The sequence below is a fragment of the Callionymus lyra genome, chromosome 14 (assembly GCF_982586985.1).
Source record: "Callionymus lyra chromosome 14, fCalLyr1.hap1.1, whole genome shotgun sequence".
Lineage (NCBI taxonomy): Eukaryota > Metazoa > Chordata > Actinopteri > Syngnathiformes > Callionymidae > Callionymus > Callionymus lyra.
In genome coordinates, this window is record NC_141831.1 from 16,946,947 (window position 1) to 16,970,265 (window position 23,319).

General features: G+C 43.2%; 1 protein-coding gene across 2 annotated transcripts; it reads left to right on the forward strand.

Annotated features, from left to right (window-relative positions):
- The first annotated feature begins 5,090 nt into the window (after positions 1 to 5,090).
- On the forward strand, positions 5,091 to 23,311 carry gtf2ird1 (GTF2I repeat domain containing 1). 2 transcript variants are annotated; one of them, XM_087806842.1, is made up of 26 exons: positions 5,091 to 5,515; positions 9,962 to 10,084; positions 11,031 to 11,172; positions 11,364 to 11,540; positions 11,614 to 11,797; positions 12,797 to 13,101; positions 13,166 to 13,261; positions 14,595 to 14,678; positions 14,736 to 14,919; positions 14,996 to 15,021; positions 16,034 to 16,166; positions 16,238 to 16,281; positions 16,359 to 16,481; positions 16,559 to 16,690; positions 18,016 to 18,069; positions 18,132 to 18,212; positions 19,395 to 19,578; positions 19,636 to 19,676; positions 19,760 to 19,840; positions 20,880 to 21,176; positions 21,239 to 21,286; positions 21,344 to 21,421; positions 21,487 to 21,679; positions 21,759 to 21,796; positions 22,842 to 22,948; positions 23,015 to 23,311. In XM_087806842.1, exons 2-26 carry the CDS (start codon positions 9,968 to 9,970, stop codon positions 23,078 to 23,080), a joined length of 3,015 nt encoding a protein of 1,004 aa, XP_087662968.1. In that variant the 5' UTR covers positions 5,091 to 5,515; positions 9,962 to 9,967; the 3' UTR covers positions 23,081 to 23,311. The 2 variants fall into 2 exon arrangements, with proteins under 2 accessions (XP_087662968.1, XP_087662967.1); XM_087806841.1 differs by having other exon boundaries at positions 5,093 to 5,515; positions 23,012 to 23,311.
- The last annotated feature ends 8 nt before the right edge of the window (positions 23,312 to 23,319 follow it).

A 23,319-nucleotide genomic window follows, 5' to 3' on the forward strand; every position in this document is an offset into this window, starting at 1 on the left:
TGCTAACTATTCGACAACCTCTTTTTTGTGGTATCATTTCCCCTCCATACGAATGCTAACTCTTCGTACTGAATGCTAATTATTACGATGTTGATGTACGAAGAAATCGTCACAACTTCCGATCTGCTGACAATTGAATGGTTTTTATCTTTTGCGATGCTAAACGTGTCACTGGCAAACAATGTAAAGCGAATACTCGAATGCTAGCAAACGTCAAATAGCGCATTCATTTAAACTGTGCCTTCACTAGGTCACATTTCTGGGGAAAAAACCTTGTCTGCTATCGCCAACAAAACACCTGCAACAACGCTAACTGCAACAAAACAGGAACCCTCGATTGTTTTCATCACTTTTGCGTAAAACATCTCACATATATTTGTTGATTAGCAAAGTCACAATGCTAAAATTATGCCACATAAAAGAAATCAACATTGTGTACGAAGTAGCAAACACATTTAGCGTCCGTTAACGTACGCAGCGAAAAGAATGCTACCGTTGACGCCTTTCAGTTATTGTAATAGCACCAACAAGCTAACAATGTTACTTTTATTGCCTCCAGCTAGCAAGTGTTACTTTGTCCAAGTGTTCATACAATCAAGTTTGTGGCATCAAACTATTGCAAGATCACATTTTTTTTTGTTTTTTTAAACGTCCGACAAGCCTTCGTGTGCAAGTGTACAATAGCTAAACCCCTGACGCACAATCCAGCGTAACAATTGTCATTGTTCGTTTGTCGTCAGCTGTCCAGCAAAGTCTGTACTTCGGAAAAAATACGTTGGCCTTAAGTTACCATTTTCTATCCTGCGAGCTACTTTTACGATCCGTGTCTGTGCGTCCGTCTTCGTTCAAATGCTGCAGAAAACGTCCTCGACCTGTTCAAGTATGAAGGGCTTTCACCGGAGCTGCAACCCAGACCAAATGTTCACGCTTGGGTTCACCTCGAACTGTACGTCTTCCGAATTGTCCTTTCCGTTAAAAAAAAAAAGAAGAAAAAAGGTCAGATTTCTCTCCCGCTGGATTTCTGTAAAGTTTGAAACCTTTTGAATTTCTGCTGCGACACTGTCAGAGTCAATAAAGTATTAACTTCAGAATCCGTTTCACTTGAGTCTCATTTCAAAGACGCACATGTTACCCAGAGATGAGGATCAGCTACGATCGCTCCAAGATGAAGCAACAACAAATGTGAAAAAAAAAAAAAAAGTTTCTTCAAACTGGATATCATGTCCTTTTCTACTAACTAGAAAACAACCATAAAATAAAAAAAAACTGCTGTTATTAGCTAAGCATCCTTAGCATTACTATTGTTGATTTCCAATTTTCCAGAGGGTTACTAAGGTACTATCTGGTTTGTTTTATTATTATAGAACATTATACTGAATACCATAAGAAAGTATTCCAAGTTTCTTAATGTGTTTTTAACAGTTTTTGTTCTTAAAGAAAGATGTAACCGCTCAAATGCTACCAAAAGCTAACTCCAGTCTTGCTATCCTCGTCTTCGGAATTTATCTTTTTCGTATTCCCTTACATTTTTTAACCGACTTAGCTTCTTTATTTTTTATTTGGACCCTTTTATTACTAGTTCACGTTGGAAATAATCCAGTTACAACGATGGTGATCTGCAGGGGGCGCTCTTAGGCCCTCATAAACTCAACTACAGTCAAGGTTTAAATCATCTCAACACACAGAAAAACTATGAAATGTTATGACAGTAGTTTTGAGTTGAGATCCTTTTTTTAATTACTATTTTATTAGAGATTATTTTGATTTAATTTCTGAAAACGTTTAATGTTGAAATATTTATATTTAGTTTTTACAAATGTTAGTGAAGACATTTTAAGATACACATTTAAATAAGTTATTTCAATAAATGATTATTTCAAATAATTATTTTAACAGACTATAAACAAAGAAAAAACTGCTTTTTGACATTTAATAAGATCATTTAACATTCAAGCAGGTCATTCCTCGACCAGATACTTCATGGTTCCTTCAGTCTGAACTTCTTTACGCTGTCAATAGATTTACTTCCATCTTCACTTCTCTTCATCACCGAGTCGCGTCGAGGTGGAAATAAAAGCCGCCCTCGCGGATGATCTTCTGATCTGTGGCAAACGTTTCATATTAAAGTCCGAAGAAAAGGCTGCGACTCCTCCGCATGAACACGACAGATTCTATTAGACGTGTAACCTCCAGTTGTGTCGCAGAAGTATCAGATCATCCGGGTTTAATCTCTGCATTTGAATTGAATTTAGCCAAAATTCACTTCTTGATTATGTACCTCCGCCCTCAAATCTACTTTAATCCCAGAAATCTGTTTTAATCACTGATTTGCTCGATCATCTTTAACCCTGGACTTGACTATCTGACTTTAATGTCATAATTATCACTTTAATATCAGATTCACGCACTTTAAAGTCAAAATGTTGACTTTGAATCTCAGAATTCCTACTTTAAAGTGAGTGAATCTGAGATTAAAATTAAGAACTTTGGGAAAAACGTCCCACCCACTACAAACGGAGCCAAGAGTAGAACATGAAAGTGATTTATATTTGGACGTCTATGGAAGAGCAGAAGGTGAGTCACATTCAAATTGTGTTTCTTTGGTCACTGTTTTGAAGAAAAACACAAATGGAAAGGTGTTCGATAGCAAGTGCCTGCTGGCACCCATGGGGCCCGGGTGGGCAACGCCCGAAAAGGAAACATGGGAGCCCCTGGCCATGGGCTCACCACCTGTTAAAACGGCCAAAGGGGTTTGGTGGCAGCCTATAGTGGGGGACCCTTGGTGAGCAAGTCCTCAGCTGCAGAACATGGAAATTAGTTTAGCTAGACTTGATTAATCCCTCTGGAGATTTTCTTTGGGTAATTTGATTTCCAGTACACAGCAAAACCTCTGACGGGAAAAGGGAGCCTGAGTTTGTGTGTGAGGACGAGAGGTCCCGGCTAGATGTTAGACTCACCTCAATGCCCTCGGTGGGCTCTGGATCCAGAACTCGGACACTTTTCCACTCTGGGGGAGGTTGTTGGTGCTCAGAGTATCCACTCTTTCTTAGACGCCTTGGAAGAGGGATTCCCTCATCCTGTTGGGGGACTCTAGCACCCATGTGGGTCATAGGGTGGGGCCTGATTGGAAAGAACGATCCCCCTGATCTGAACCTGAATGAGTTTTATTATTGGACTTCTGTCCTCATCAAAGAGGGTCCACAACAAACACATTGTGCGATCATAAGGGTGTCTACTTGTAAACGTGGCACCAGGACACCATAGGCCGTACTTCGATAACCGACTTTGTAGTCTTTTCTTTGGATTTGCATGTCTCCGGACATTTGGGTGAAGCGAGGGGCGGAGCTGTCAACCGATCATCTCCTGTTGGTGAGTTGGCTTTGACGTTGGTCCGGTTAGATCCAAATGTGCAGTTAGGGGCTTCGGAACGTCTGGCAGAGTCTCCTGTCAGAAGGGGCTTCAACTTAGCCTCCGAAAATACTTCAACAATGTTTCGTGGGAGGCGGGGAACATTAAGTCCGAATGGGCCATGATCCGCGCCTTAATTGTCGAGGCAGGTGTTTGGAGCTGTGGCCATAAGGTGGCCACTGCCTGTCACGGTGGTAATCCCAGAACCCATTGGTGGACCCCAATAGGGAATGATCCACCTGAAGAAAGAAGTTTATTAGGTCTTTTTTTTGCTTGTGGGACTCTTGAGGCGGCGGATAGGTACCTGCCGGCCAAAGGGGTTGCAGCTTTGGCACTAGTACAGATAAGAACCAGGGGGTGGTAGGAATTTGGTTTGTGCCATTGAGGACGACTTCTGTTACGAAGAAGGTTCTTGACAACCCTTGACAGCCTAGGAGGGGGAAGCAGTGGTCTGTTGACACCGTGTGCTGTGGGGATTGCGGGCTGTTATCTCAGGACATTGCGAATGTGTTCTATTCAGGGGTCCCAAAAAAGGGATAGTCAAACCTCAAAACTTAGAAGAAGCAATGTGGGGATCAGCTCTGTACCCTCGGCAGGATCCTTGAGGTTCCACAGCAGTTCGCCCAACATGTGATTTGTGGATCTGGAGAATGCATTTGTATGAGGTCACCTGATAAAGGTTGTCTGTTCCTTCTCAGCTTGCTTGGCATAACCGGTAGGAAGTCGGATGGTTGGACTCCAGGGCTACACCATTTATCGCTGATTGGTTCCGGTTTGGCGGACTAAGGATTGGGGTCATTGCTTATTGCAGATGACGTGGTCCTGTCGGCTTCATCAGACCGTGACCTATAACTGACGATCTACGTCACCTACCCTCACCTGTGGTCACCAACGGTCGGTAGTGACGAAAATCACTGGCACAAGGGGCAGAAATGTTATTTCTCTGTAGGGTGACTTGGCTAATCTGTTAGAGATGAGGTGAGAAGCACAGTCATCTGGTAGGGGCTCGGAGTAGAGCACAGTGGGCAAAGTGTGGCCCCCTAGACTATATTAATTTGGCCCTCATGAGGTTTAAGATCATGCAGAAACTTAACATTTTAGTTTGTATTTATTTTTGCTTTTCATTAAGTAAGTAAGTAAGTATTTTTTATTTATATAGTGCTTTTCCAGACCAGGGTCACAAAGCCCTTAAACAATCAAAACAATACTCAATAAAGTATATACTTTAAAGGGCAAGATAAAACTGATAACACAACAGGAGTTCCAGAAATATGAATATACTGTTTTTTTTCTTTTTTTCTGTTTTTTTTTCTCGACTTTTTATTGACTTTTTTCTATTTTTAAAATATTTTAGTGAATATTAAAATTATATTTTGAAAGAAAAAGTAATTTAATGTAAAAATTTAAAACCACAAAAAAATGTATAAATACTTTTCCTGCGATTTTCCCTTGATTTTATAAAAATGTGGCCCCTGAGGAATTAGTGTTGAGCACCACTGCCTCAGATGTATCCGAACACTGTGTGTGTGTGTGTGTGTGTGTGTGTGTGTGTGTGTGTGTGTGTTTTTATTTCACACAATAAAAGTGACAAAATCAACCTGTATTTTTTTTGTTTGTTTGTTTTTTCAAGAAACCTCCCTGCGGACAGTTTTACTTTCGTGACAGTGAAGTGTGACGTCAGAGTCACACTCAGATTTAAACCCTGAAGTTTGACGACAACAGGAAAACTCTTCTGTCAAATCTGCTCCCCGAGGGGTTTTTCCAGAGGTTCCTCTGTTAATCCTGTGTGCAGATGGCAGCCAATGGATGCTGCTGTTGAGTTGGGCTGGGATTAGCAGGAGGCGAATGAGTTTCAATTTTACTGGATTACAGAACAAAGAAAGGGGAAAGGGACACTCTGTCTCGGTTAAGGGGGGAAAAGGGAGAAATAATCCGAGGAGAATAACCACCACACACGTTACAAAGTGCCGTTGGATGCCGTGATGTTCCGGATTACGGTGTTCTAGCGACATTGCGGCCGGGATTTGTGAGCCTTTCTGATGGATTAGAACGGGGAATATTCCGGGATTGACAGCAAGCGACACGGCTATTTAATCGCCCGATTAAGGTGAGATTACTTCTACATCCCTGGGTTGAGGCTTTACTGTCTGGACTACCGCGTGTGTTGGTTCTTCTATCCGAAGGTTGACAAATTACGGATTACGACCTAATTCGGTGGAGGAGATTGGAAAAAAAGTGCTAACGCTAGCTAGCTAGGCTAACGAGTTCCGGCTAGCTAGTTAGCAACATCAATGTTATTATGACGCCGCTGGGCTAATTAGCTAGATCGCTGCCATGGTCGTCATGGGGGTTTAAAAAAACGACAACAGTTGGTTAACAGCGGGTTTAAAAGCACACACTCGACCGCACGACACATCTACGACTCAACCGCTTGCCTGGAATATAATTTCGGGGATGTATTTTGCAGGATTAACCGTGTGTGTGGAGCTCAGACTGGCTGCACCGACAACAAAGCCATGCTAGCCGAAAATTAGCCTCCGACGAGAACCACAAACTTTACTCTCAAAACCTGCTCAACTTTCGTAGTTTTTTTTAAAAATAGTTCTGGACATTTTCGAAGTGAATTTACGTGTAGATAATTCATGTGGCTGGTTGCTATAGTAACACACGTCTTTAATAAGGTTTTTACACCGTTTACAAAAAGAATAAAACAACTTTTTAATGGACACTGAAGCTGGAGCTTCTTGCTCGGATTTAAATAATAAAAGGAGATTCCACTTCCTTTTTTATAAGTAACTTCTTGGGTGACAGCTGTCAAACATTTGCTGACTCCACAGTTTGTCCAACCAACAAATCAAATGTATTTTCTAAAATAAATGTTATTTACTGTTTAATCTGTGACGGGATTATCATCTTGTTGTTGGTTTCATAAAAAAACAGGCAATACCTTTATTAAAGTGACTATATTCTGTATCTGTAAATAGAGAACACTACCAGGTGGAGAGGTACGCTTATTACTCGGTGAAATACATGGTTTTAATTCCTAAAAAGACACTTAACCCAGCCTGTTGGAGAACGGCCTGAATATGAACATATATTTATTTATAAGAAGGATTTCACAACATAATTATCAGCAAGAAATAACATCTCAAACAACAATATGATCAGTAATACAATTTATTATTTCTCTCTCTTTGCACTTGATGGATCTACTGACTCCTTCAAGAAACATCTTAAGACATTTTTATTTGTTCAGGCTTTTCCTTGATTTTCTGGGACTCCTGTGTTGTTCTCAGTTTTATCTTGATCTTTAAAATATATGTTTTATTGAGTATTGTTTCGATTGTTTAAGCGCTTTGTGACCCTTGTCTAGAACTATATAAATACAAATTACTTACTTATAGTCTTACAAATGTCTAAAAAAACAAACATAAACAGACCATCATCAATGTAAATTTCTTCACATGTACAGGACATGAAAAGGAATCGATGATATTTCTCATTGTTCCACAGTTAGAAAAACAGCTAAAGTTAAGTACAACAATAATAATACAACTTGAAACTTAAACTAAGTCATGATTTAAAAAAAGCAACGAGAGAAAAATCTCTCTGGTGTCAATCATGTAAGAATGAGATAACATCCAAGAACATTAGCAACATTTTAATTCAGCCTTTTTTGTTTGTAAAGAGTTCTTGCACAGTGTTCTCGCCTTCAATTTGACAATATCAAGAGGGATCCATAAAGTTTTGATCCATCTATGTTATTACAGTGGCTATGAAAATAATAATAAGATGCATGATGCGACCGGCGCGAGTCTGCTACTGCAGCTGCAACACAATAAGGTCTCTATGATTATCACCTAAACTTGCAATGCAGGGTGTAGGGTTCGAACCTGCATCCCCGGTTTAAAAGAGTTGACTTCTCTATCAAACGGAAGGAGGACCGGGCAGAATTTTAAAATTACAAGATAAAGTAGATTCTGCACGAATTCAAAACAAAAACCCAGATATTTGAATGGTTTTATAAAACCCACCCGGACGGCTGGGGTAGAAGAGGACGTTTGGTCACTGAGGGTAATTGAATGTTTATAAAACGGTTGATAACTAGCACCGCTTTGACAGGAAACGACCGTATCAACAGAATATCCGCTTTTCTATCCTTTGGCAAATTCCCCCAGAAAGACATTCCATGGAACATTAACACTTCCTCCGTCATGGGTCACGACAACAACATATGTGCACATCCAGTCCGAAAATCAGGAAGTTCTTAAGTTTAATCCCCTTTTTTTCCCACGAATATTTTAGTTTCACAGTTGGGTTTTAAATACCTTTTATCTTCAAAATGAAATGCTTTCATGATGTCAGGTTTGTTGCTGGTGAAAGTATTGTTTTCGGTACTTTTCTAATGGTATTATGGAGTTAGCATCTTATTGCTTCACAAATGATATTAACTTTAATAGTATAGAGACATGTGGTCATTATTGATGGCGATTAGATGGAGATAGATAGATAGATAGATAGATGGATAGATACTTTATTCATCTCCTTAGAGAAATGCACGGTTCAGCAGCTCCAGAATATGTTACAAAGAAATAGAAACAAAGAGGCATGCAAGTTATGTACAGTCTAGTATATACTGAAACATATGTATTAAAAGGAAAAGAAATAAATAAAAAAGAGATGGTCTGGAATTGTCATGTTTGGTCCAGTTTTAAGAAGAAACGTATCAGGAAGATATTGAAAGTATTTGGTTGATGGACGTAAACTGAAGGTTCGGATCCGGTCAAAAGTATGATCTTTAACACTAGGTTTGATTTTATTCACCTCACCAACTAGTCATAATGTTAGACACTATTTTGTTAAAATAAAACTAAATCATATTCATAAAGTTCAACAGAAAATATGATGTCAATTTGTATCTGGATTGTTTAAAACTACCTCCACCACTAGGAAGTGTTTTCCATCTGGTACTAGAGCAATTTTGAAGGTTTTGTCAGCCTCTTGCATGACTTTAAAAAAACAAAAAAACAAACGACAATCGAATCAAGTCCAGCCTAATGGACTCATAGTCTCAGGTATTTCCACCCCCCCCGACTGTTGCGACGGCGACATTTGAGCCGAGGCAGCGTTCGGGAAGTAATCGAATCCACTTTATCTGGAGCCACTGCTCGTCTCCGCCTCCTCGCCACTTCCCATGACTTTTAAATACGCCAGTTATCTATTTCGAGGCCGTTATAATTTAGAGGGGGTTGCTGAGGCCCCCGGGGGGAGGGGGAAGCGGCTTCACATGGTCAGTACTGTTGGCACGACCCGAAAAACCCGCCGACGGGCAGAACCGGTCCGCCCACTGTCCGTCTCCCTCGCTGGCCGCCGCTGTTTATCTCCCCCTGTATTGAGTGGCGGTCCGCCAGAGGCGAGCATAATGGTTCCCAGTGTCTGCACAGATTAAAGGCCAGAGCTGCATTGTTCAAATGCCCTGAGATTAGTTTCCAAGGAGACGAGCTTCAGTTGCCATGAGAACATCTCGCCGGGTTTAACCGAGCGTTTAAAAGAACCCAACAACTCCACTCGCTTGTGCGCTTCAATCGAACGATGTAAACTTTTTCTTTTTTTTTACGTGGGACCCCTGCTGAGTCTAAACATCTAAGTCTAGAGACTCAAAATACAGATTTTAGTTTTAAATTGAAACAACTCTTTTTTTTTTTAATCATTTAAAATCACACGAGAAACTCTTCAAAAATAACTTATTTGTTTTTTTTCTGTCAACACAGGTGTGAGAAAATATCAATACTGTGAGGTTTTTTTCCCATAGTATTTTGATTTTCAACAACACTATTGGTTACATAAATCAGGAGAGACATAATAACAAGATAATAATCGCAATAACGTTTTATTTGGCTTTCAAATTATATCACCTTTTTATCGTAGTTTCTTTATGCTTAATATTTCAAGTGTTTTAAAGTTAAATAATTAATGTTTTATTTATTATTTTACTTACAATTATTATGCACATATTCACAGCTTTTCTATTCTTTTTATTTTGCATTAATCTTGCAATTAACTTCCGACCACTAGTTGGCAGTCATTACGTCCTCCGCGGGTAGAGGGACAATCCCAGCGATGACTGAGGACGAGAGGATGCAGTCGACTCCAGCAGCTTTTAAAGCTGCTGTTTGGACATATTTTGGTTTCCAAACAAATGAAAGCAGTTACGACTTCATCAAGAGTCATGTGGTCTGTAAATTTTGCCACACCAGAGTAAAGTACTCGACAATACTACAAATATATCCTTGTTACTAAGGTATATCGTATGGTATCCTTGCTCCTGTGTCATGATACTTGTATCAAAATGTGGTTTTCTTTGCACAGTCTTGTTTAGTTGACTTTAAACTTTTTAATTGATTCTGTGATCAAGTTTGTGAGGCGATAACCGACGAGGGGAGACGGTGTTTGACGACCCGCTCGACTAGTGATGCCTGAACACAAACCCGTCTCTCTCCGCATGAGTGTGTCGTCACCGCGGAGCTGATCCCTGTTCATCTGGTCCCCACAGAGAGCCATGGCTCAGATCAGGAAGCTGGCGTGTGACGGCGTCCGGACGAACTCCCGCGGCGAGCCGCCGCTGTCGGCCCGACAGGAGATCCTCACCAGCCTGGTGTCGGCGCTCGACTCGGTGGTACGTCAGACCCTCGACCGTCTCCGGCGGCTTCGCTGTCATCTCAAGTGTTGCTGCTGCACTTCGGACGACAGATGGCGCTTGATCGCACACTTTTATTCACTTTATGTTGTCATTATTTCAGATATTAACATGTAACTACTAATGAATGATCGTTGATGTTCAAAACACTTTTTAATGATTTAATATTGCACATTATATATATGACATTCTTACTAGAAATAATTGTTTTTATTGATATCTTGTTAATTATTAATAGATATAATACAATTTATTTTTTTTTGTATTTTTTTTAGAAAATAACAGCTGCAAATTACTTCTGACAAAAACAAGATTTTTATGTATTTTAATCCGATAAAGAGATTTGTAACAATTTAAGATGAATAAAATGTAATGCAATAAGTTATTACATTATTTGTAATTTAATTTATTAAATTATTATTATTTGAAAAATGCATCTCACAGAAATGCTGAGTCAGCAAGAGCTCTGGACTGGTTACAACAAGATGTTTGTGTGTTTATGTTTGATTCTATGTTGACGATGGTGTTCTGTGTGTATGTGTGTGTGTGTGTCTCCTAGCCTTTAGAGACTTTGTGCCAATGTGTGAGTTTGTGTTTTATTTATATGGAATGAAAACTGAAGTTTTGTTTCTTATTTTCACCTGGACGACTAAACAAACCTAGTAACAAAATAAAATAATAAAAATGTCATAACCTAATAACAATAATGATAAACAAATACACAATGACAATATAACGAGAAGAATGAAAAACGGGTTTAATGTTAATGTGTAATTCAGTATCATCAGCGTATAACATCACTTTATTAACCTGACTCGGCAAACATCGATGATATCATTGATTTAAATGATGCTTAATAGATTTTAATAGAAGTGTGTGATGGTTGAAGTCTACAAATGCCAAACTCTTTCTTTCTGCGTTCCAGTGCATGGCCATGTCCAAGCTCAACGCTGAGGTGGCGTGCGTCACCGTGCACGAGGACAGCGTGATCGCCGTGGGAACGGACAAGGGTCGAGTCTTCCTCAACTCCAGGAGGGAGATCCAGACGGACTTTTACAAGTTCTGCCGTGAGTTCTTTGTCGATTGCGACGGTTTCGCTGGTGCTTTCTTGATCTTTGAAATGAAACGCTTCCAGAAATAACTACTCTGGTGAATTTAGAAATGAGCAACAGCAGCAGAACTCGAGGTTCAATCGTTTGGTCATGTCTGTGGAGTCCAGAATGAGGGACCAGGTGACGATATCCGTTCGTACTTCCAGGCTCATCGTGTCTCCAAAATGTGAACTCTTCAAATCCTCAAGCCAAAGACAGCGAGGTCGACCGGAGCAAACCGAGCAAAGACGGCGACCACGCGAAACACAGGACGACCTCGGACGCCCAGTCCAACATCCTGGTCCTGAGGAAGATGGTGGACGAGGTCTTCACCGTGCTCTACAGTAAGATCTCGCTCTCACACATGGACCAGTAACGCGGTCAAGTCCTTAGACCTCCGACTCTGCCCTCACCCAGGCGAGGCTGTGGGCAAGAGCAGCCTGGTCCCGGTGCCTTACGACTGGATCCAGAAGGAGCCCGGCTGCCTGGTGGCTCACGGCCTGCCTGAAGGCGTCGCGCTGAAGAAGCCGTCGGAGTACGACACCAAGACGCTAATGAAGATTCTGGAGCAAAGCCATCGAATCCAGTTCTCTGTGAAAAGGTGAGCTACGTTTATCTTGAAGGAGGGACTGGTGTCGTCTGAGTCTATTTGAGACGGTGTGGGAAAGTTGAGTCGATGTTTGGTTAAACTTGACTGACGAGTTATAAATTAGCGATACACTTAAATATCGCAATATTCTTTCAACAATACAGTAAAAAATGTTTTATTTTTATTTTGTTAATAGATCTTTTATGGTTTATATTTCAAAATAAACCATTTTCATTTTTATTATTTGAGACGTTTGTTTATTTTTATGTTGCTATTCAACTTCCGGCAGCTAGATGGCATCAGTCATTACGTCCTCCGCAGCTAAAGGGACAATTCCAGCGATGACTGGGGATGAGGGGATACAGTTGACTCCAGCTGCTTTTAAAGATAATATTTGGGCATTTTTTGGTTTAAAAACGAATTAAACCAGTCATGTGGTGTGTAAATTCTGAAACACCCAAGTCGAGTACTGGGACAATACTGCAAATATATTGTTCTTACAGTACCGCAGTATATTGCACAATATATTTTATTGTTGCCCTTGTATTGTGATACTTGTCATATCGCCAAATTCTTAAAAAATACACAACCCTAGTCAACACAAACACATTCTTATCTAAATAAATCGGAAATTATTTCAATTTCAGTTTTAGATAAATGTGGAAGTATTTAAACAATTGTACACTTTGCGTCAAACACATTTTGGCTAAGAATTCTTGGATCTATAGACTACAAAAATAATTTTTAAAGCCATAGTCAGTTTTCCTCTGTAAAATAAAATGTAATAAAACAAATGAAGGTAAATTAGAAATTTGGACTAGTTTATGAAAACAGCAGTAGAAGAATGAAAAAATGTATCAAGTACTCGGGGAAATACTACATTATTATATTGTTGTTCCTACAGTATTGCAATACATCATTTTGTGATACGTGTAACTCATATTATAGCCATATTACAAGGTCTAGATTTAGTGAAAGGTTTTGTACTAAAGACGGTTCTTCCCAATCCAGGCCTGCAGAGGATTCGCCTCGAGAGTCCAAGTCCAGTTCAGACCTCCATCACGGTCCCGCCGCCTTGCCCGTGAGCAGCCACGTCGCCCAGAAGACCCCCTCTCATGTGGTCGCCCCGTCGAGCGCCCCTTCCTCCTCCAGCAACTCGGCGCTCTCGAGCTTCCTGTACGGGATGCCCATGTCCTCCAAACCTCACGCGGACGGGAAACTGGACCTGAAGCCCGCGTCCATCCTCAACCTCGGCAAGGACCGGGTCAACAGCAGCACCTGGGCCGACAAGAACTGCAAGGACTCCACGGGTAACGGTAGTTCTTCACCTTCCCAAAAGTACTTTTGTCAAATTTTTAACTTGTGTTTTTGTTTTTCCAGAGGAGACGTCGAGGCCGACGGGTGAGCAGAACCAGAGTCCCACCAGCCCCCACATCTCCAAGAGGCTGCTGTTCTCCATCGTGCACGAGAAGTCGGGTGAGTTCACCGGCGCTGCTGACCCCGCGGTGGATCGTTGGACTTAAAGTAAAACAAACACGCCACTAAGGACCATATATCGTACCACAAATCCTGTTGACCTGCAGCTCAACCCCCGACTAACCGGTCACCGCTGAGCTGGATTATCAACTCAGACTTAACCTTAAGTGTTGTGAGACGATGGTGTCGACTTGTGAGCTGATATTGAGACGATGACGACGAGAAAGAAAGACACAAGAATAAAATGTCTAATAGATTGAAAAGAAGCCATTGAAGGAATCGTCAACGACCTTCAAAAATATGTATATTCGTTGCCAAGAAATCTCAACTATTAGTCAAATGAACCCAGACACATTCATTTTTTCTAATTCTAATTTTTAGTATTCGTAGCTTTGTGAACGATGAGCTCATTAAGCAGCTCAACAGACATCAGAACGGCAAGAATATTAAGTCTTCTCCATAGAACAGACCTGGGCAAAGTGTGACAGTATTTATGCGGCCCTCCTAATGTCAAAGTATGATCATGTATAAATGGTTCTAATGCATTAACAAATGTATTTTGTATTTATTATTAATTTACATTTTAACATAACGCATACAATTTTTTGAGTATATATTAAGGTAATTGAAGAAATGTTTTGAAAAAAAACTAATTTATATATTTATATATATATATATATATATATATATATATATAAAAAAAATAGTACAATAAATAAAATGCAGCTTATTTAGCTTAATAAATGTCACGGCCTAATGACGAATGTCCTTTTTTGGGGGGGATTTTCCTCTTTCTTTTTGCTTGACGACCCCTAACAACATTCACCGAATTTATTGTGGCCCTGGAAGAATTATAATTGCCCACCCCTGGCATAGAAAGAATGGCGGTTCTTCAAATGATTCTTGGATCCTGATGGTAGTGGTGTTTCTCACGGTGCCGAGGGTCTGAAACTTACGGCGTCTACGATGCATTTTCTGACGTGTGGCAGCATTTTTTTTAAGATAAAGCATAATAATTCTATAATGTATTTTAAAAGGCATCACATAATCTAAAAAAAATAAATCCAAGCACTGTAGAAAAGTTGCTATTTTTGAATAAAGATGAACAATTTTCCCCCAAACAAGTTATTCAAGCACATTTTTGTTAATTCTGAGAATCACAAGCACAAATGATGTCAGAGCTTCACTCTTACTGTCCACTTGAACGGAGGATAATGAATTCACAAAATCTTAACACTAGATTAGAAAATTTGAAGTGATAAAAACAGACGTCAACTAATAGAATCTGACTTGAGCTGATAAAAGATCTCCTGATCCGAGTGTCTGTCTGCAGAAAAGTGGGACTCCTTCATCCGGGAGACGGAGGACATCAACACGCTGAGAGAATGTGTTCAGATCTTGTTCAACAGCAGATACGGTGAGAGACTCGACGATCCGTCAAAAACCAGAGTCCCTGAACGCCTCTTCTCTCCAGCCGAAGCCCTGGGTCTCGATCACATGGTGCCTGTCCCCTACCGAAAAATCGCCTGCGACCCGGGAGCCGTGGAGATCATCGGCATCCCCGATCAGATCCCCTTCAAGAGACCCTGCACCTACGGCGTTCCCAAACTCAAGCGCATCCTGGACGAGCGGCACGGGATCCGCTTCATCGTGAAACGGTACGAGCTTTTTTTTTTTCTGTTTGTGACGTCAGGACTGAAGTTTGACACGATTGTTTTTTTGGTTTCTCCGCAGAATGTTCGACGAGAGAATCTTCACTGGTGAGACTCACACTCGCATTACTCGGAAGGAATGATCAAAAACAAGTGATTTTTGAATCTTGTGTCAAATCACACACGTGGCCAAAATTCAACAAAATTTATATTTACCAAATTTTCCTTAACCTGGATTATCGAATCCCATCATTTTACTTTCCTTTAACCTCTTCTTTCTGTTGTTGGACGTCTGAACTGTTTCTTATCTCGGCATCTTAACACTATATATAATATACTTTACTAAACTACTAAAATCTACCTTAGATTTTAGGGAACATTAAATCACTCTCTGGTAAATGTGTAAAACGAAAAATAAGGGATGTGACCTTGTTCCTTACAAAGAAATTGAAGGAAAGAAATTTAGTTTCCGAGATATAAAAGTTGTAACAAATGTAAGTTCAGTTGAGACAAAAAGAAGTCCTATATTAATTGTTTTAATTGTAAGGACTCAATATCTTATAAAAGTCTATGTTCTATTTATGTAAAAAAAAAATGTAGGTTATGGACCAGTGTCTTCATTTTGAAAATGATTTCAGATCAATTTTGATTTAGTAGATCAGAGTCAAAGATTATAAAAGATGAGAGTGCCATCTAGTGGCCTCTTTAAATGAAGACACTGTAGCTTCACGAAGCTTCATCAACCCATTAATGAAGAAAAAGTGAGAAAAAAAAAAGTGAGACTCTAGTCAGATTCATGGGATGAAATCAGAGTCGAGGTACAACTTTGTTGAGTGGGACAAAGTTTTTGGACGGTAAATAAAGTGATTTTTTTTTTTTAAAGAGAGTTGGACAGTTAAGTCGACTTTGTGAGGTTGTTTATTATCTGTAGATTCTAATCTGAAAGATTATCAGTTTTAAGGAACAAATGTTAAGTTATAGAACCTCTAGATTGAAACCCTGAGGTCAAGTAAGTGATCTTAGAAGCGTTGATGTCCAAAAGTAATATTTTTTTTAGGTCAAAAAGGCAACAGAAAAGTCATCATTTGTGGTTGAGACGAGGAATGTTTGTCTGCTGCAGCTGCAGGAAAGTTGGCCAGAGAGGAGGGAAAGTACGAGACCGGCTGTTCGCCCGAGGAAGGTTTCCCCGACGGTCTGATCATCCCGTCGTCCTCGTCGTCCGCCGAGATGCTCGGCAACAATCACAGCAGCAGGTCGACCAACTTGTGCTTCGACTTCTGCACCCGCAGGGGTCTGACTATGTTCTGGACTCGTTTTTCCACAGGTCGGCCAGCGCGTGTGTGAGTCCTCTGACCGACCCGGACGCCGGTGTGTTGACTCGAGTCTCCTTCGATCTTCATCATCATCGTCATCATCATCTTCATCACGTCTCTTCTGTCCCGCAGTGGTGAAGCAGAGTCGGACCCTCAGCGAGCTGCTTCATCCGTCGACTCCGTCGGGAGATTCGGTTCCTCTGAAGAAGATCAAGACGGAGCCGCCGGACGGGGAACTGGGTCAGGCGGCACCGGGTGAGTCGAACTTCTCGTGTAGCGCGTGGAGTCGCTCCGACCGTTGACCGGGTTTAACCTTCTTATGTTTTCCACAGAAGTCGGTACCACCGCGGAGGAGCCCGACGAGCCGGCGCCCGACCCGCCCACCTGTTCCGCCGCCACCGCCGTCACCCCCGCTGACCCGCCCGCTACCCCGGGACACCTGGCTCCAGCAGAGAGCCACACAGGTAACGTCACCTTTCGCCGGCCCTCGAGACCAACTCACCCCCTTCCCCCTCTCCTCTAACACGCCCTCCGTCACTCTCCGACTTCCTCAAAACCACCTTTGTAGTTTCCCTCAGTCACATGACCACAAGTACAACATTTTATATTTTTTTTATTTTGGACTCTTTCATCTGTTATTTGCTAGTGATGCTAACCGTTAGCCTTCGACGTCTCAGGAGTCGTTGTGGTCACATGTGTTGCCGGCATCATAACAGACCATAATGATTTAATATAACGACAGGATTTTTTTTGGAAGAAGAATTCATCCCCGGGAACTCGGAACACTCGCTGATCCACTTCCTGTTTACATTCTTGTCAATATGTTGAACGATCCTGCAGCCCTGAGTCTGTAGTGAGACCTCTAGACCCCCACACTTCCAACACGCCCCCCCAAACCCCTCAGGACGTCAGAGTGGACGACTCTTCTCCGTCAACAGTTTTTAGTTCCGACCTGACATCATGTCATGTGACCGTGTTGTTCACTGAGTGTCGTGACACACACACACACACACACACGTTTGTCGTCACAGATGATTCATCAGTGACGCGACGACGGAGAACAAGCGTCCACTCTGAGTTTTGTTTTTCTTTCATTAATTTGATTCTTTAAGTTTCTTTTCTTTCACCAAATCAACACTGAAGGAGAGACGGAGGAGGTGAGTGCACACAACACACACACACACACACACACACACACATGCACACAACACAAACACAACAGACAACACACATGAACCCAATGTATACAGACAACACACTCGCAACACAAATGCACACAACACACATGCACACACGTATGCACACAAAGCAAACACAACACACACACAACACACTTTTACACAACACACATGCATACAACCATCATGACACATGCACAAAAAATACACTACCCACTTGCACACAACACATGCACGCACACACACTACCCAGATGCACATAACAAACACAAATTGCACTGAACGCACTTGAAACAAGCACACAACAGACAGGACATGTGAACACAACACACACAACCCACAAATAACACACAACACATGTCTACACAACACACATTGCACACGCATACAAACGCCAAACTCACAATTCACTTGATGCAAATATAAACACTCACCTGTACTACAGAAAACACACACTTATTGTGTGACACTCATTAATACAAAAACATTACATTAAAAAAACAAAAACTCATTTTCATGACCTCAGCACTGATCATGTGACTCTGGAGGTCACTGGGATGAAACCAGAAGTGAAATCAAAGCTTCTGACGATGAAACTGTTTCTCCTGCAGCTGAATCTCTGTCGCCGCCGCTGGCAGCTCCGCCCGTCAAGAGAAGCTCTGAAGGTAAAGTCCATCTTATTTCCCACAATCCTCTCTGCTGGCCTCAACGTCTGCTCCCGTGTCAGGCGGCAGTTTGGTGGACGACATCGGTGAGATGATCATGCAGCTGCGCAGACAAGTGGAGAGTCTGTTCAGCGTCAAGTACGGTGAGAGCAGACGTCTGGTTTCTCTCTGGGATCTATTTTTCATGTCTGGTTTCTCTCTGGGATCTCTTTATCATGTCTGGTTTCTCTCTGGGATCTGTTTTTCATGTCTGGTTTCTCTCTGGGATCTATTTTTCATGTCTGGTTTCTCTCTGGGATCTCTTTATCATGTCTGGTTTCTCTCTGGGATCTGTTTTTCATGTCTGGTTTCTCTCTGGGATCCATGTCTCATGTCTCTTTCTCTCTGGGATCTATTTTTCATGTCTGTTCCTCTCTGGGATCCATGTCTCATGTCTCTTTCTCTCTGGGATCTGTTTTTCATGTCTGGATTCTCTCTGGGATCTGTTTTTCATGTCTGGTTTCTCTCTGGGATCTGTTTTTCATGTATGTTTCTCCCTGGGATCCGTTTTTCATGTCTGGTTTCTCTCTGGGATCCATGTCTCATGTCTGGTTTCTCTCTGGGATCTATTTTTCATGTCTGTTCCTCTCTGGGATCCATGTCTCATGTCTCTTTTTCTCTGGGATCTGTTTTTCATGTCTGGTTTCTCTCTGGGATCTGTTTTTCATGTCTGGTTTCTCTCTGGGATCTGTTTTTCATGTATGTTTCTCCCTGGGATCCGTTTTTCATGTCTGGTTTCTCTCTGGGATCCATGTCTCATGTCTGGTTTCTCTCTGGGATCTATTTTTCATGTCTGTTCCTCTCTGGGATCCATGTCTCATGTCTCTTTTTCTCTGGGATCTGTTTTTCATGTCTGGTTTCTCTCTGGGATCTGTTTTTCATGTCCGTTTCTCTCTAGGATCTATTTTTCATGTCTGGTTTCTCTCTGGGATCCATGTCTCAAGTCTGGTTTCTCTCTGAGATCCATGTCTCATGTCTGTTTCTCTCTGGGATCCATGTCTCATGTCTGTTTCTCTCTGTGATCCATGTCTCATGTCTGTTTCTCTCTGGGATCCATGTCTCATGTCTGTTTCTCTCTGGGATCCATGTCTCATGTCTGTTTCTCTCTGGGATCCATGTGTCATGTCTTAAAATTACCTTATTTTTTCAATAAATTTTGTATTTTCATTTAGTGTGTTTAAATCTTAATATTCCTTAAATAATTCTAAAATACATTAATTAAACAAAGCAACTGAATTTAAAAATAAAGCGTAAACTGAGTTTTTATCAAGACGTTGTTGTTGCAGCTGAAGCTCTGGGTCTGTCAGAACCGGCCAAGGTTCCGTACTCCAAGTTCCAGATGTACCCGGAGGATCTGTTCGTCACGGGTCTCCCCGACGGAATCTCGCTGCGGCGGCCAAACTGCTTCGGCGCCGCCAAGCTGCGGCGGATCCTGGCGGCGAGCGATCAGATCCAGTTCGTCATCAAGACGTGAGAAGCTCCAGTCGACCGACGACAGGAAGGTTCTGACGCCTGTTTCTGTTTCAGGCCCAAACTGCTGAGCGAGCAGAAGCAGGACACGCCGACGGGTCAGTCCAGAACCACACGCACGCACACGCACACGCACACGCACACAGAGCTAGTCATGTGACCCTGATGTTCATGTTGACAGAACTTTTCTGCAAAGACGTGGAAGTGAAGGAGGAAGTGAACGAAGACGCAGCAACTGGTTCGAAGAGACCTGGATTCACTGGTGAGTCTCACAGCACACATGAACACAACACACACTACACATGAACACAACACACACACTACACAACACACATACTACACATGAACACTACACACAACACACACACTACACAACACACATACTACACATGAACACTACACACACAACACACACAGTACACATGAACATAACACACACACTACACAACACACATACTAAACATGAACACTACACACACAACACACACACTACACATGAACACAACACACACACTACACAACACACATACTACACATGAACACTACACACACAACACATGAACACAACATACACACTACACAACACACATACTACACACACAGTACACACACAACACAGACAGTACACATGAACACAACACACACAGTACACATGAAAACAACACACACAGTACACACACTACACATGAACACACAGTACACACATTAAACATGAACACAACACACACAGTACACATGACACAACACACACAGTACACACATTAAACATGAACACAACACACACAGTACACATGACACAACACACACAGTACACATGACACAACACACACAGTACACATTAACACAACACACACAGTACACACATTAAACATGAACACAACACACACACTACACATGAACACAACACACACAGTACACATTCATACAAAATAAACTACACATAGTACACACCACACAACAGATGCACCGACACATGACTCACAGTACATATGAAGGCAACATACACATTACACATGAACATAATGCACACACTACACATGAAAATAATGGGCAAAACACACATTACACATGCACAGAATTCACAACACACACAAAGTACACATGAACACTACACATGAACATAATGAACGCACAACACACGCTCACAACTTGCACTACACATTCGCACACTACACACGAACACAACACACAGTATACATGAAAATAATGCGCAAATAACACTTTACCCATACACAGAAGTCACAACACACACAAAGTACACATGCACACACACACCACCCACTCATCAACTCTCCCCTCAGAGTGTCTGGAGTCCAAACTGACGAGGATCGACTTGGCGAACACGCTGCGCGAGCAGGTGCAGGACTTGTTCAACAGGAAGTACGGCGAGGCGCTCGGCATCAAGTACCCGGTCCAGGTGCCGTACAAGCGGATCAAGAACAACCCGGACTCGGTCATCATCCAGGGGCTCCCGCCCGGGATCCCCTTCAGGAAGCCCTGCACCTTCGGCTCCCAGAACCTGGAGCGGATTCTGGCCGTGGCCGACAAGATCCACTTCACCATCACCAGGCCGTTCCAGGGACTGATTCCAAAACCAGGTGAGAGCCCCGAGTTTTTCGCCCGTAGCCTTGAGCGTCACTGATGTCACTTCCTGCCGCAGCTCCTCGCAGAGTCACGTTACTGAAGAAGTCGTTCGGTGCCGTAAACGGTGAGTCGACGCGTCACTCCGGTGATGGTGGAGATGAAGATGAAGTTCTGTCCACAGACGAGGAGGACCTGGCCGGTCTCGGGGAGAAGGTGGTCCTGAGGGAGCAGGTCAAGGAGCTCTTCAACAAGAAATACGGTAAAAACCCACCGCGCACTCCATGCAGAACTTCCCCCCCGGCCTCTGACCCTTCACCCCTGCAGGCGAGGCTCTGGGTCTGGACCGCTCCGTCCTGGTGCCGTACAAGCTGATCCGCGGCAGTCCGGAGTCGGTGGAGGTCAACGGTCTCCCGGACGACGTGGTCTTCAGGAACCCCAACACCTACGACTTGCCGTGCCTGAAGAAGATCCTCCAGGAGGCCGACGGGGTCTCCTTCAGTGTCAAGACGCCGCTGCAGTGAGTCCGGGGGCGGCACACGTCTGACCTTTGACCCTTTGACCCTCGCACCACATCTCACCTTCCTCTCGTCTCACAGGCCGTTCGCCGAGATCTGCAGCCAGACGTGTAACACAGGTGCGACTCTTTGTGTCTGTCTGTCTGTCTGTTTGTGTGGTGTGAATGTTTGTCTGCATGCATGTGTGTGTTGGTGTAGGTCAGTGTGTTTCTGAGTCTCCAATGTCTGTGTGTGTGTGTGTGTGTGTGTGTGTGTGTGTGTGTGTGTGTGTGCGTGCGTGCGTGCGTGCGTGCGTGCGTGCGTGCGTGCGTGCGTGCGTGCGTGCGTGCGTGCGTGCGTGCGTGCGTGCGTGCGTGCGTGCGTGCGTGCGTGCGTGCGTGCGTGCGTGCGTGCGTGCGTGCGTGCGTGCGTGCGTGCGTGCGTGCGTGCGTGCGTGCGTGCGTGCGTGCGTGCGTGCGTGCGTGCGTGCGTGCGTGCGTGCGTGCGTGCGTGCGTGCGTGCGTGCGTGCGTGCGTGCGTGCGTGCGTGCGTGCGTGCGTGCGTGCGTGCGTGCGTGCGTGCGTGCGTGCGTGCGTGCGTGCGTGCGTGCGTGCGTGCGTGCGTGCGTGCGTGCGTGCGTGCGTGCGTGCGTGCGTGCGTGCGTGCGTGCGTGCGTGCGTGCGTGCGTGCGTGCGTGCGTGCGTGCGTGCGTGCGTGCGTGCGTGCGTGCGTGCGTGCGTGCGTGCGTGCGTGCGTGCGTGCGTGCGTGCGTGCGTGCGTGCGTGCGTGCGTGCGTGCGTGCGTGCGTGCGTGCGTGCGTGCGCGCGTGCACATAAAAACAATGCGCAGCATTACACATGCACACAATGGACACACAACGCGCACACAACTCACTACACATGAACACAACGCACACAGTACGTGTGATTACATTTCAATAATAAAGTGTTAAAAATAACTTAGAAAACATAAAATAGTCATGGTGTTTATTCATTTTTGTGTTGCATTTAAACCTCTGTCCACTAGATGGCAGTAATCAAATTAAAGTACTCAAACAACAGTCACTTTAAGCTATTATTCAATACCATTTTCTTTACGTTTTAGTATTTTTGTTTGAATTAAATGACCAGAAGACAGTAAAGTCCAGAGATGAACGACTAAAAGCGTCTGATTCCGTCTCCGCAGCGACAGAAATCTCGATAAACCGACGGAAGCGGAAAAGAGTCCAGGAGAGTCAGAGGGCTCCGGCGTCCGCGGACCTGGCGCTGTCGACCAATCAGATTCCAGTGATGGTGAGTCCCCTCCCCCGACACGACACCTGAACCGACCTGACGTTACTACTGTTTGTGTCGCAGCAGTGGCCGATGTACATGGTGGACTACAGCGGCGTGAACATGCAGGTGCCGGGTCAGGTGCACTACTGACCCCACGACTCTCTCTCTCTCTCCTCATGACCCGTTTGTACTTTTATTTATTCTATTTATTGAGTCTCATGTGCAGGGATGTAACATATCGTGTCACTAACGCTTTTTTTATGTTGGTATCACCCGTCTGAATGTAACGTGAAGAGTGGAGCGACTAACCAAGTTTCATACGCTGTACCTTAACGCCAGCCTGGCCTTCAAAATAAAATGTGCTGCCTTGCTCTTAGGCTCCTTGTCCT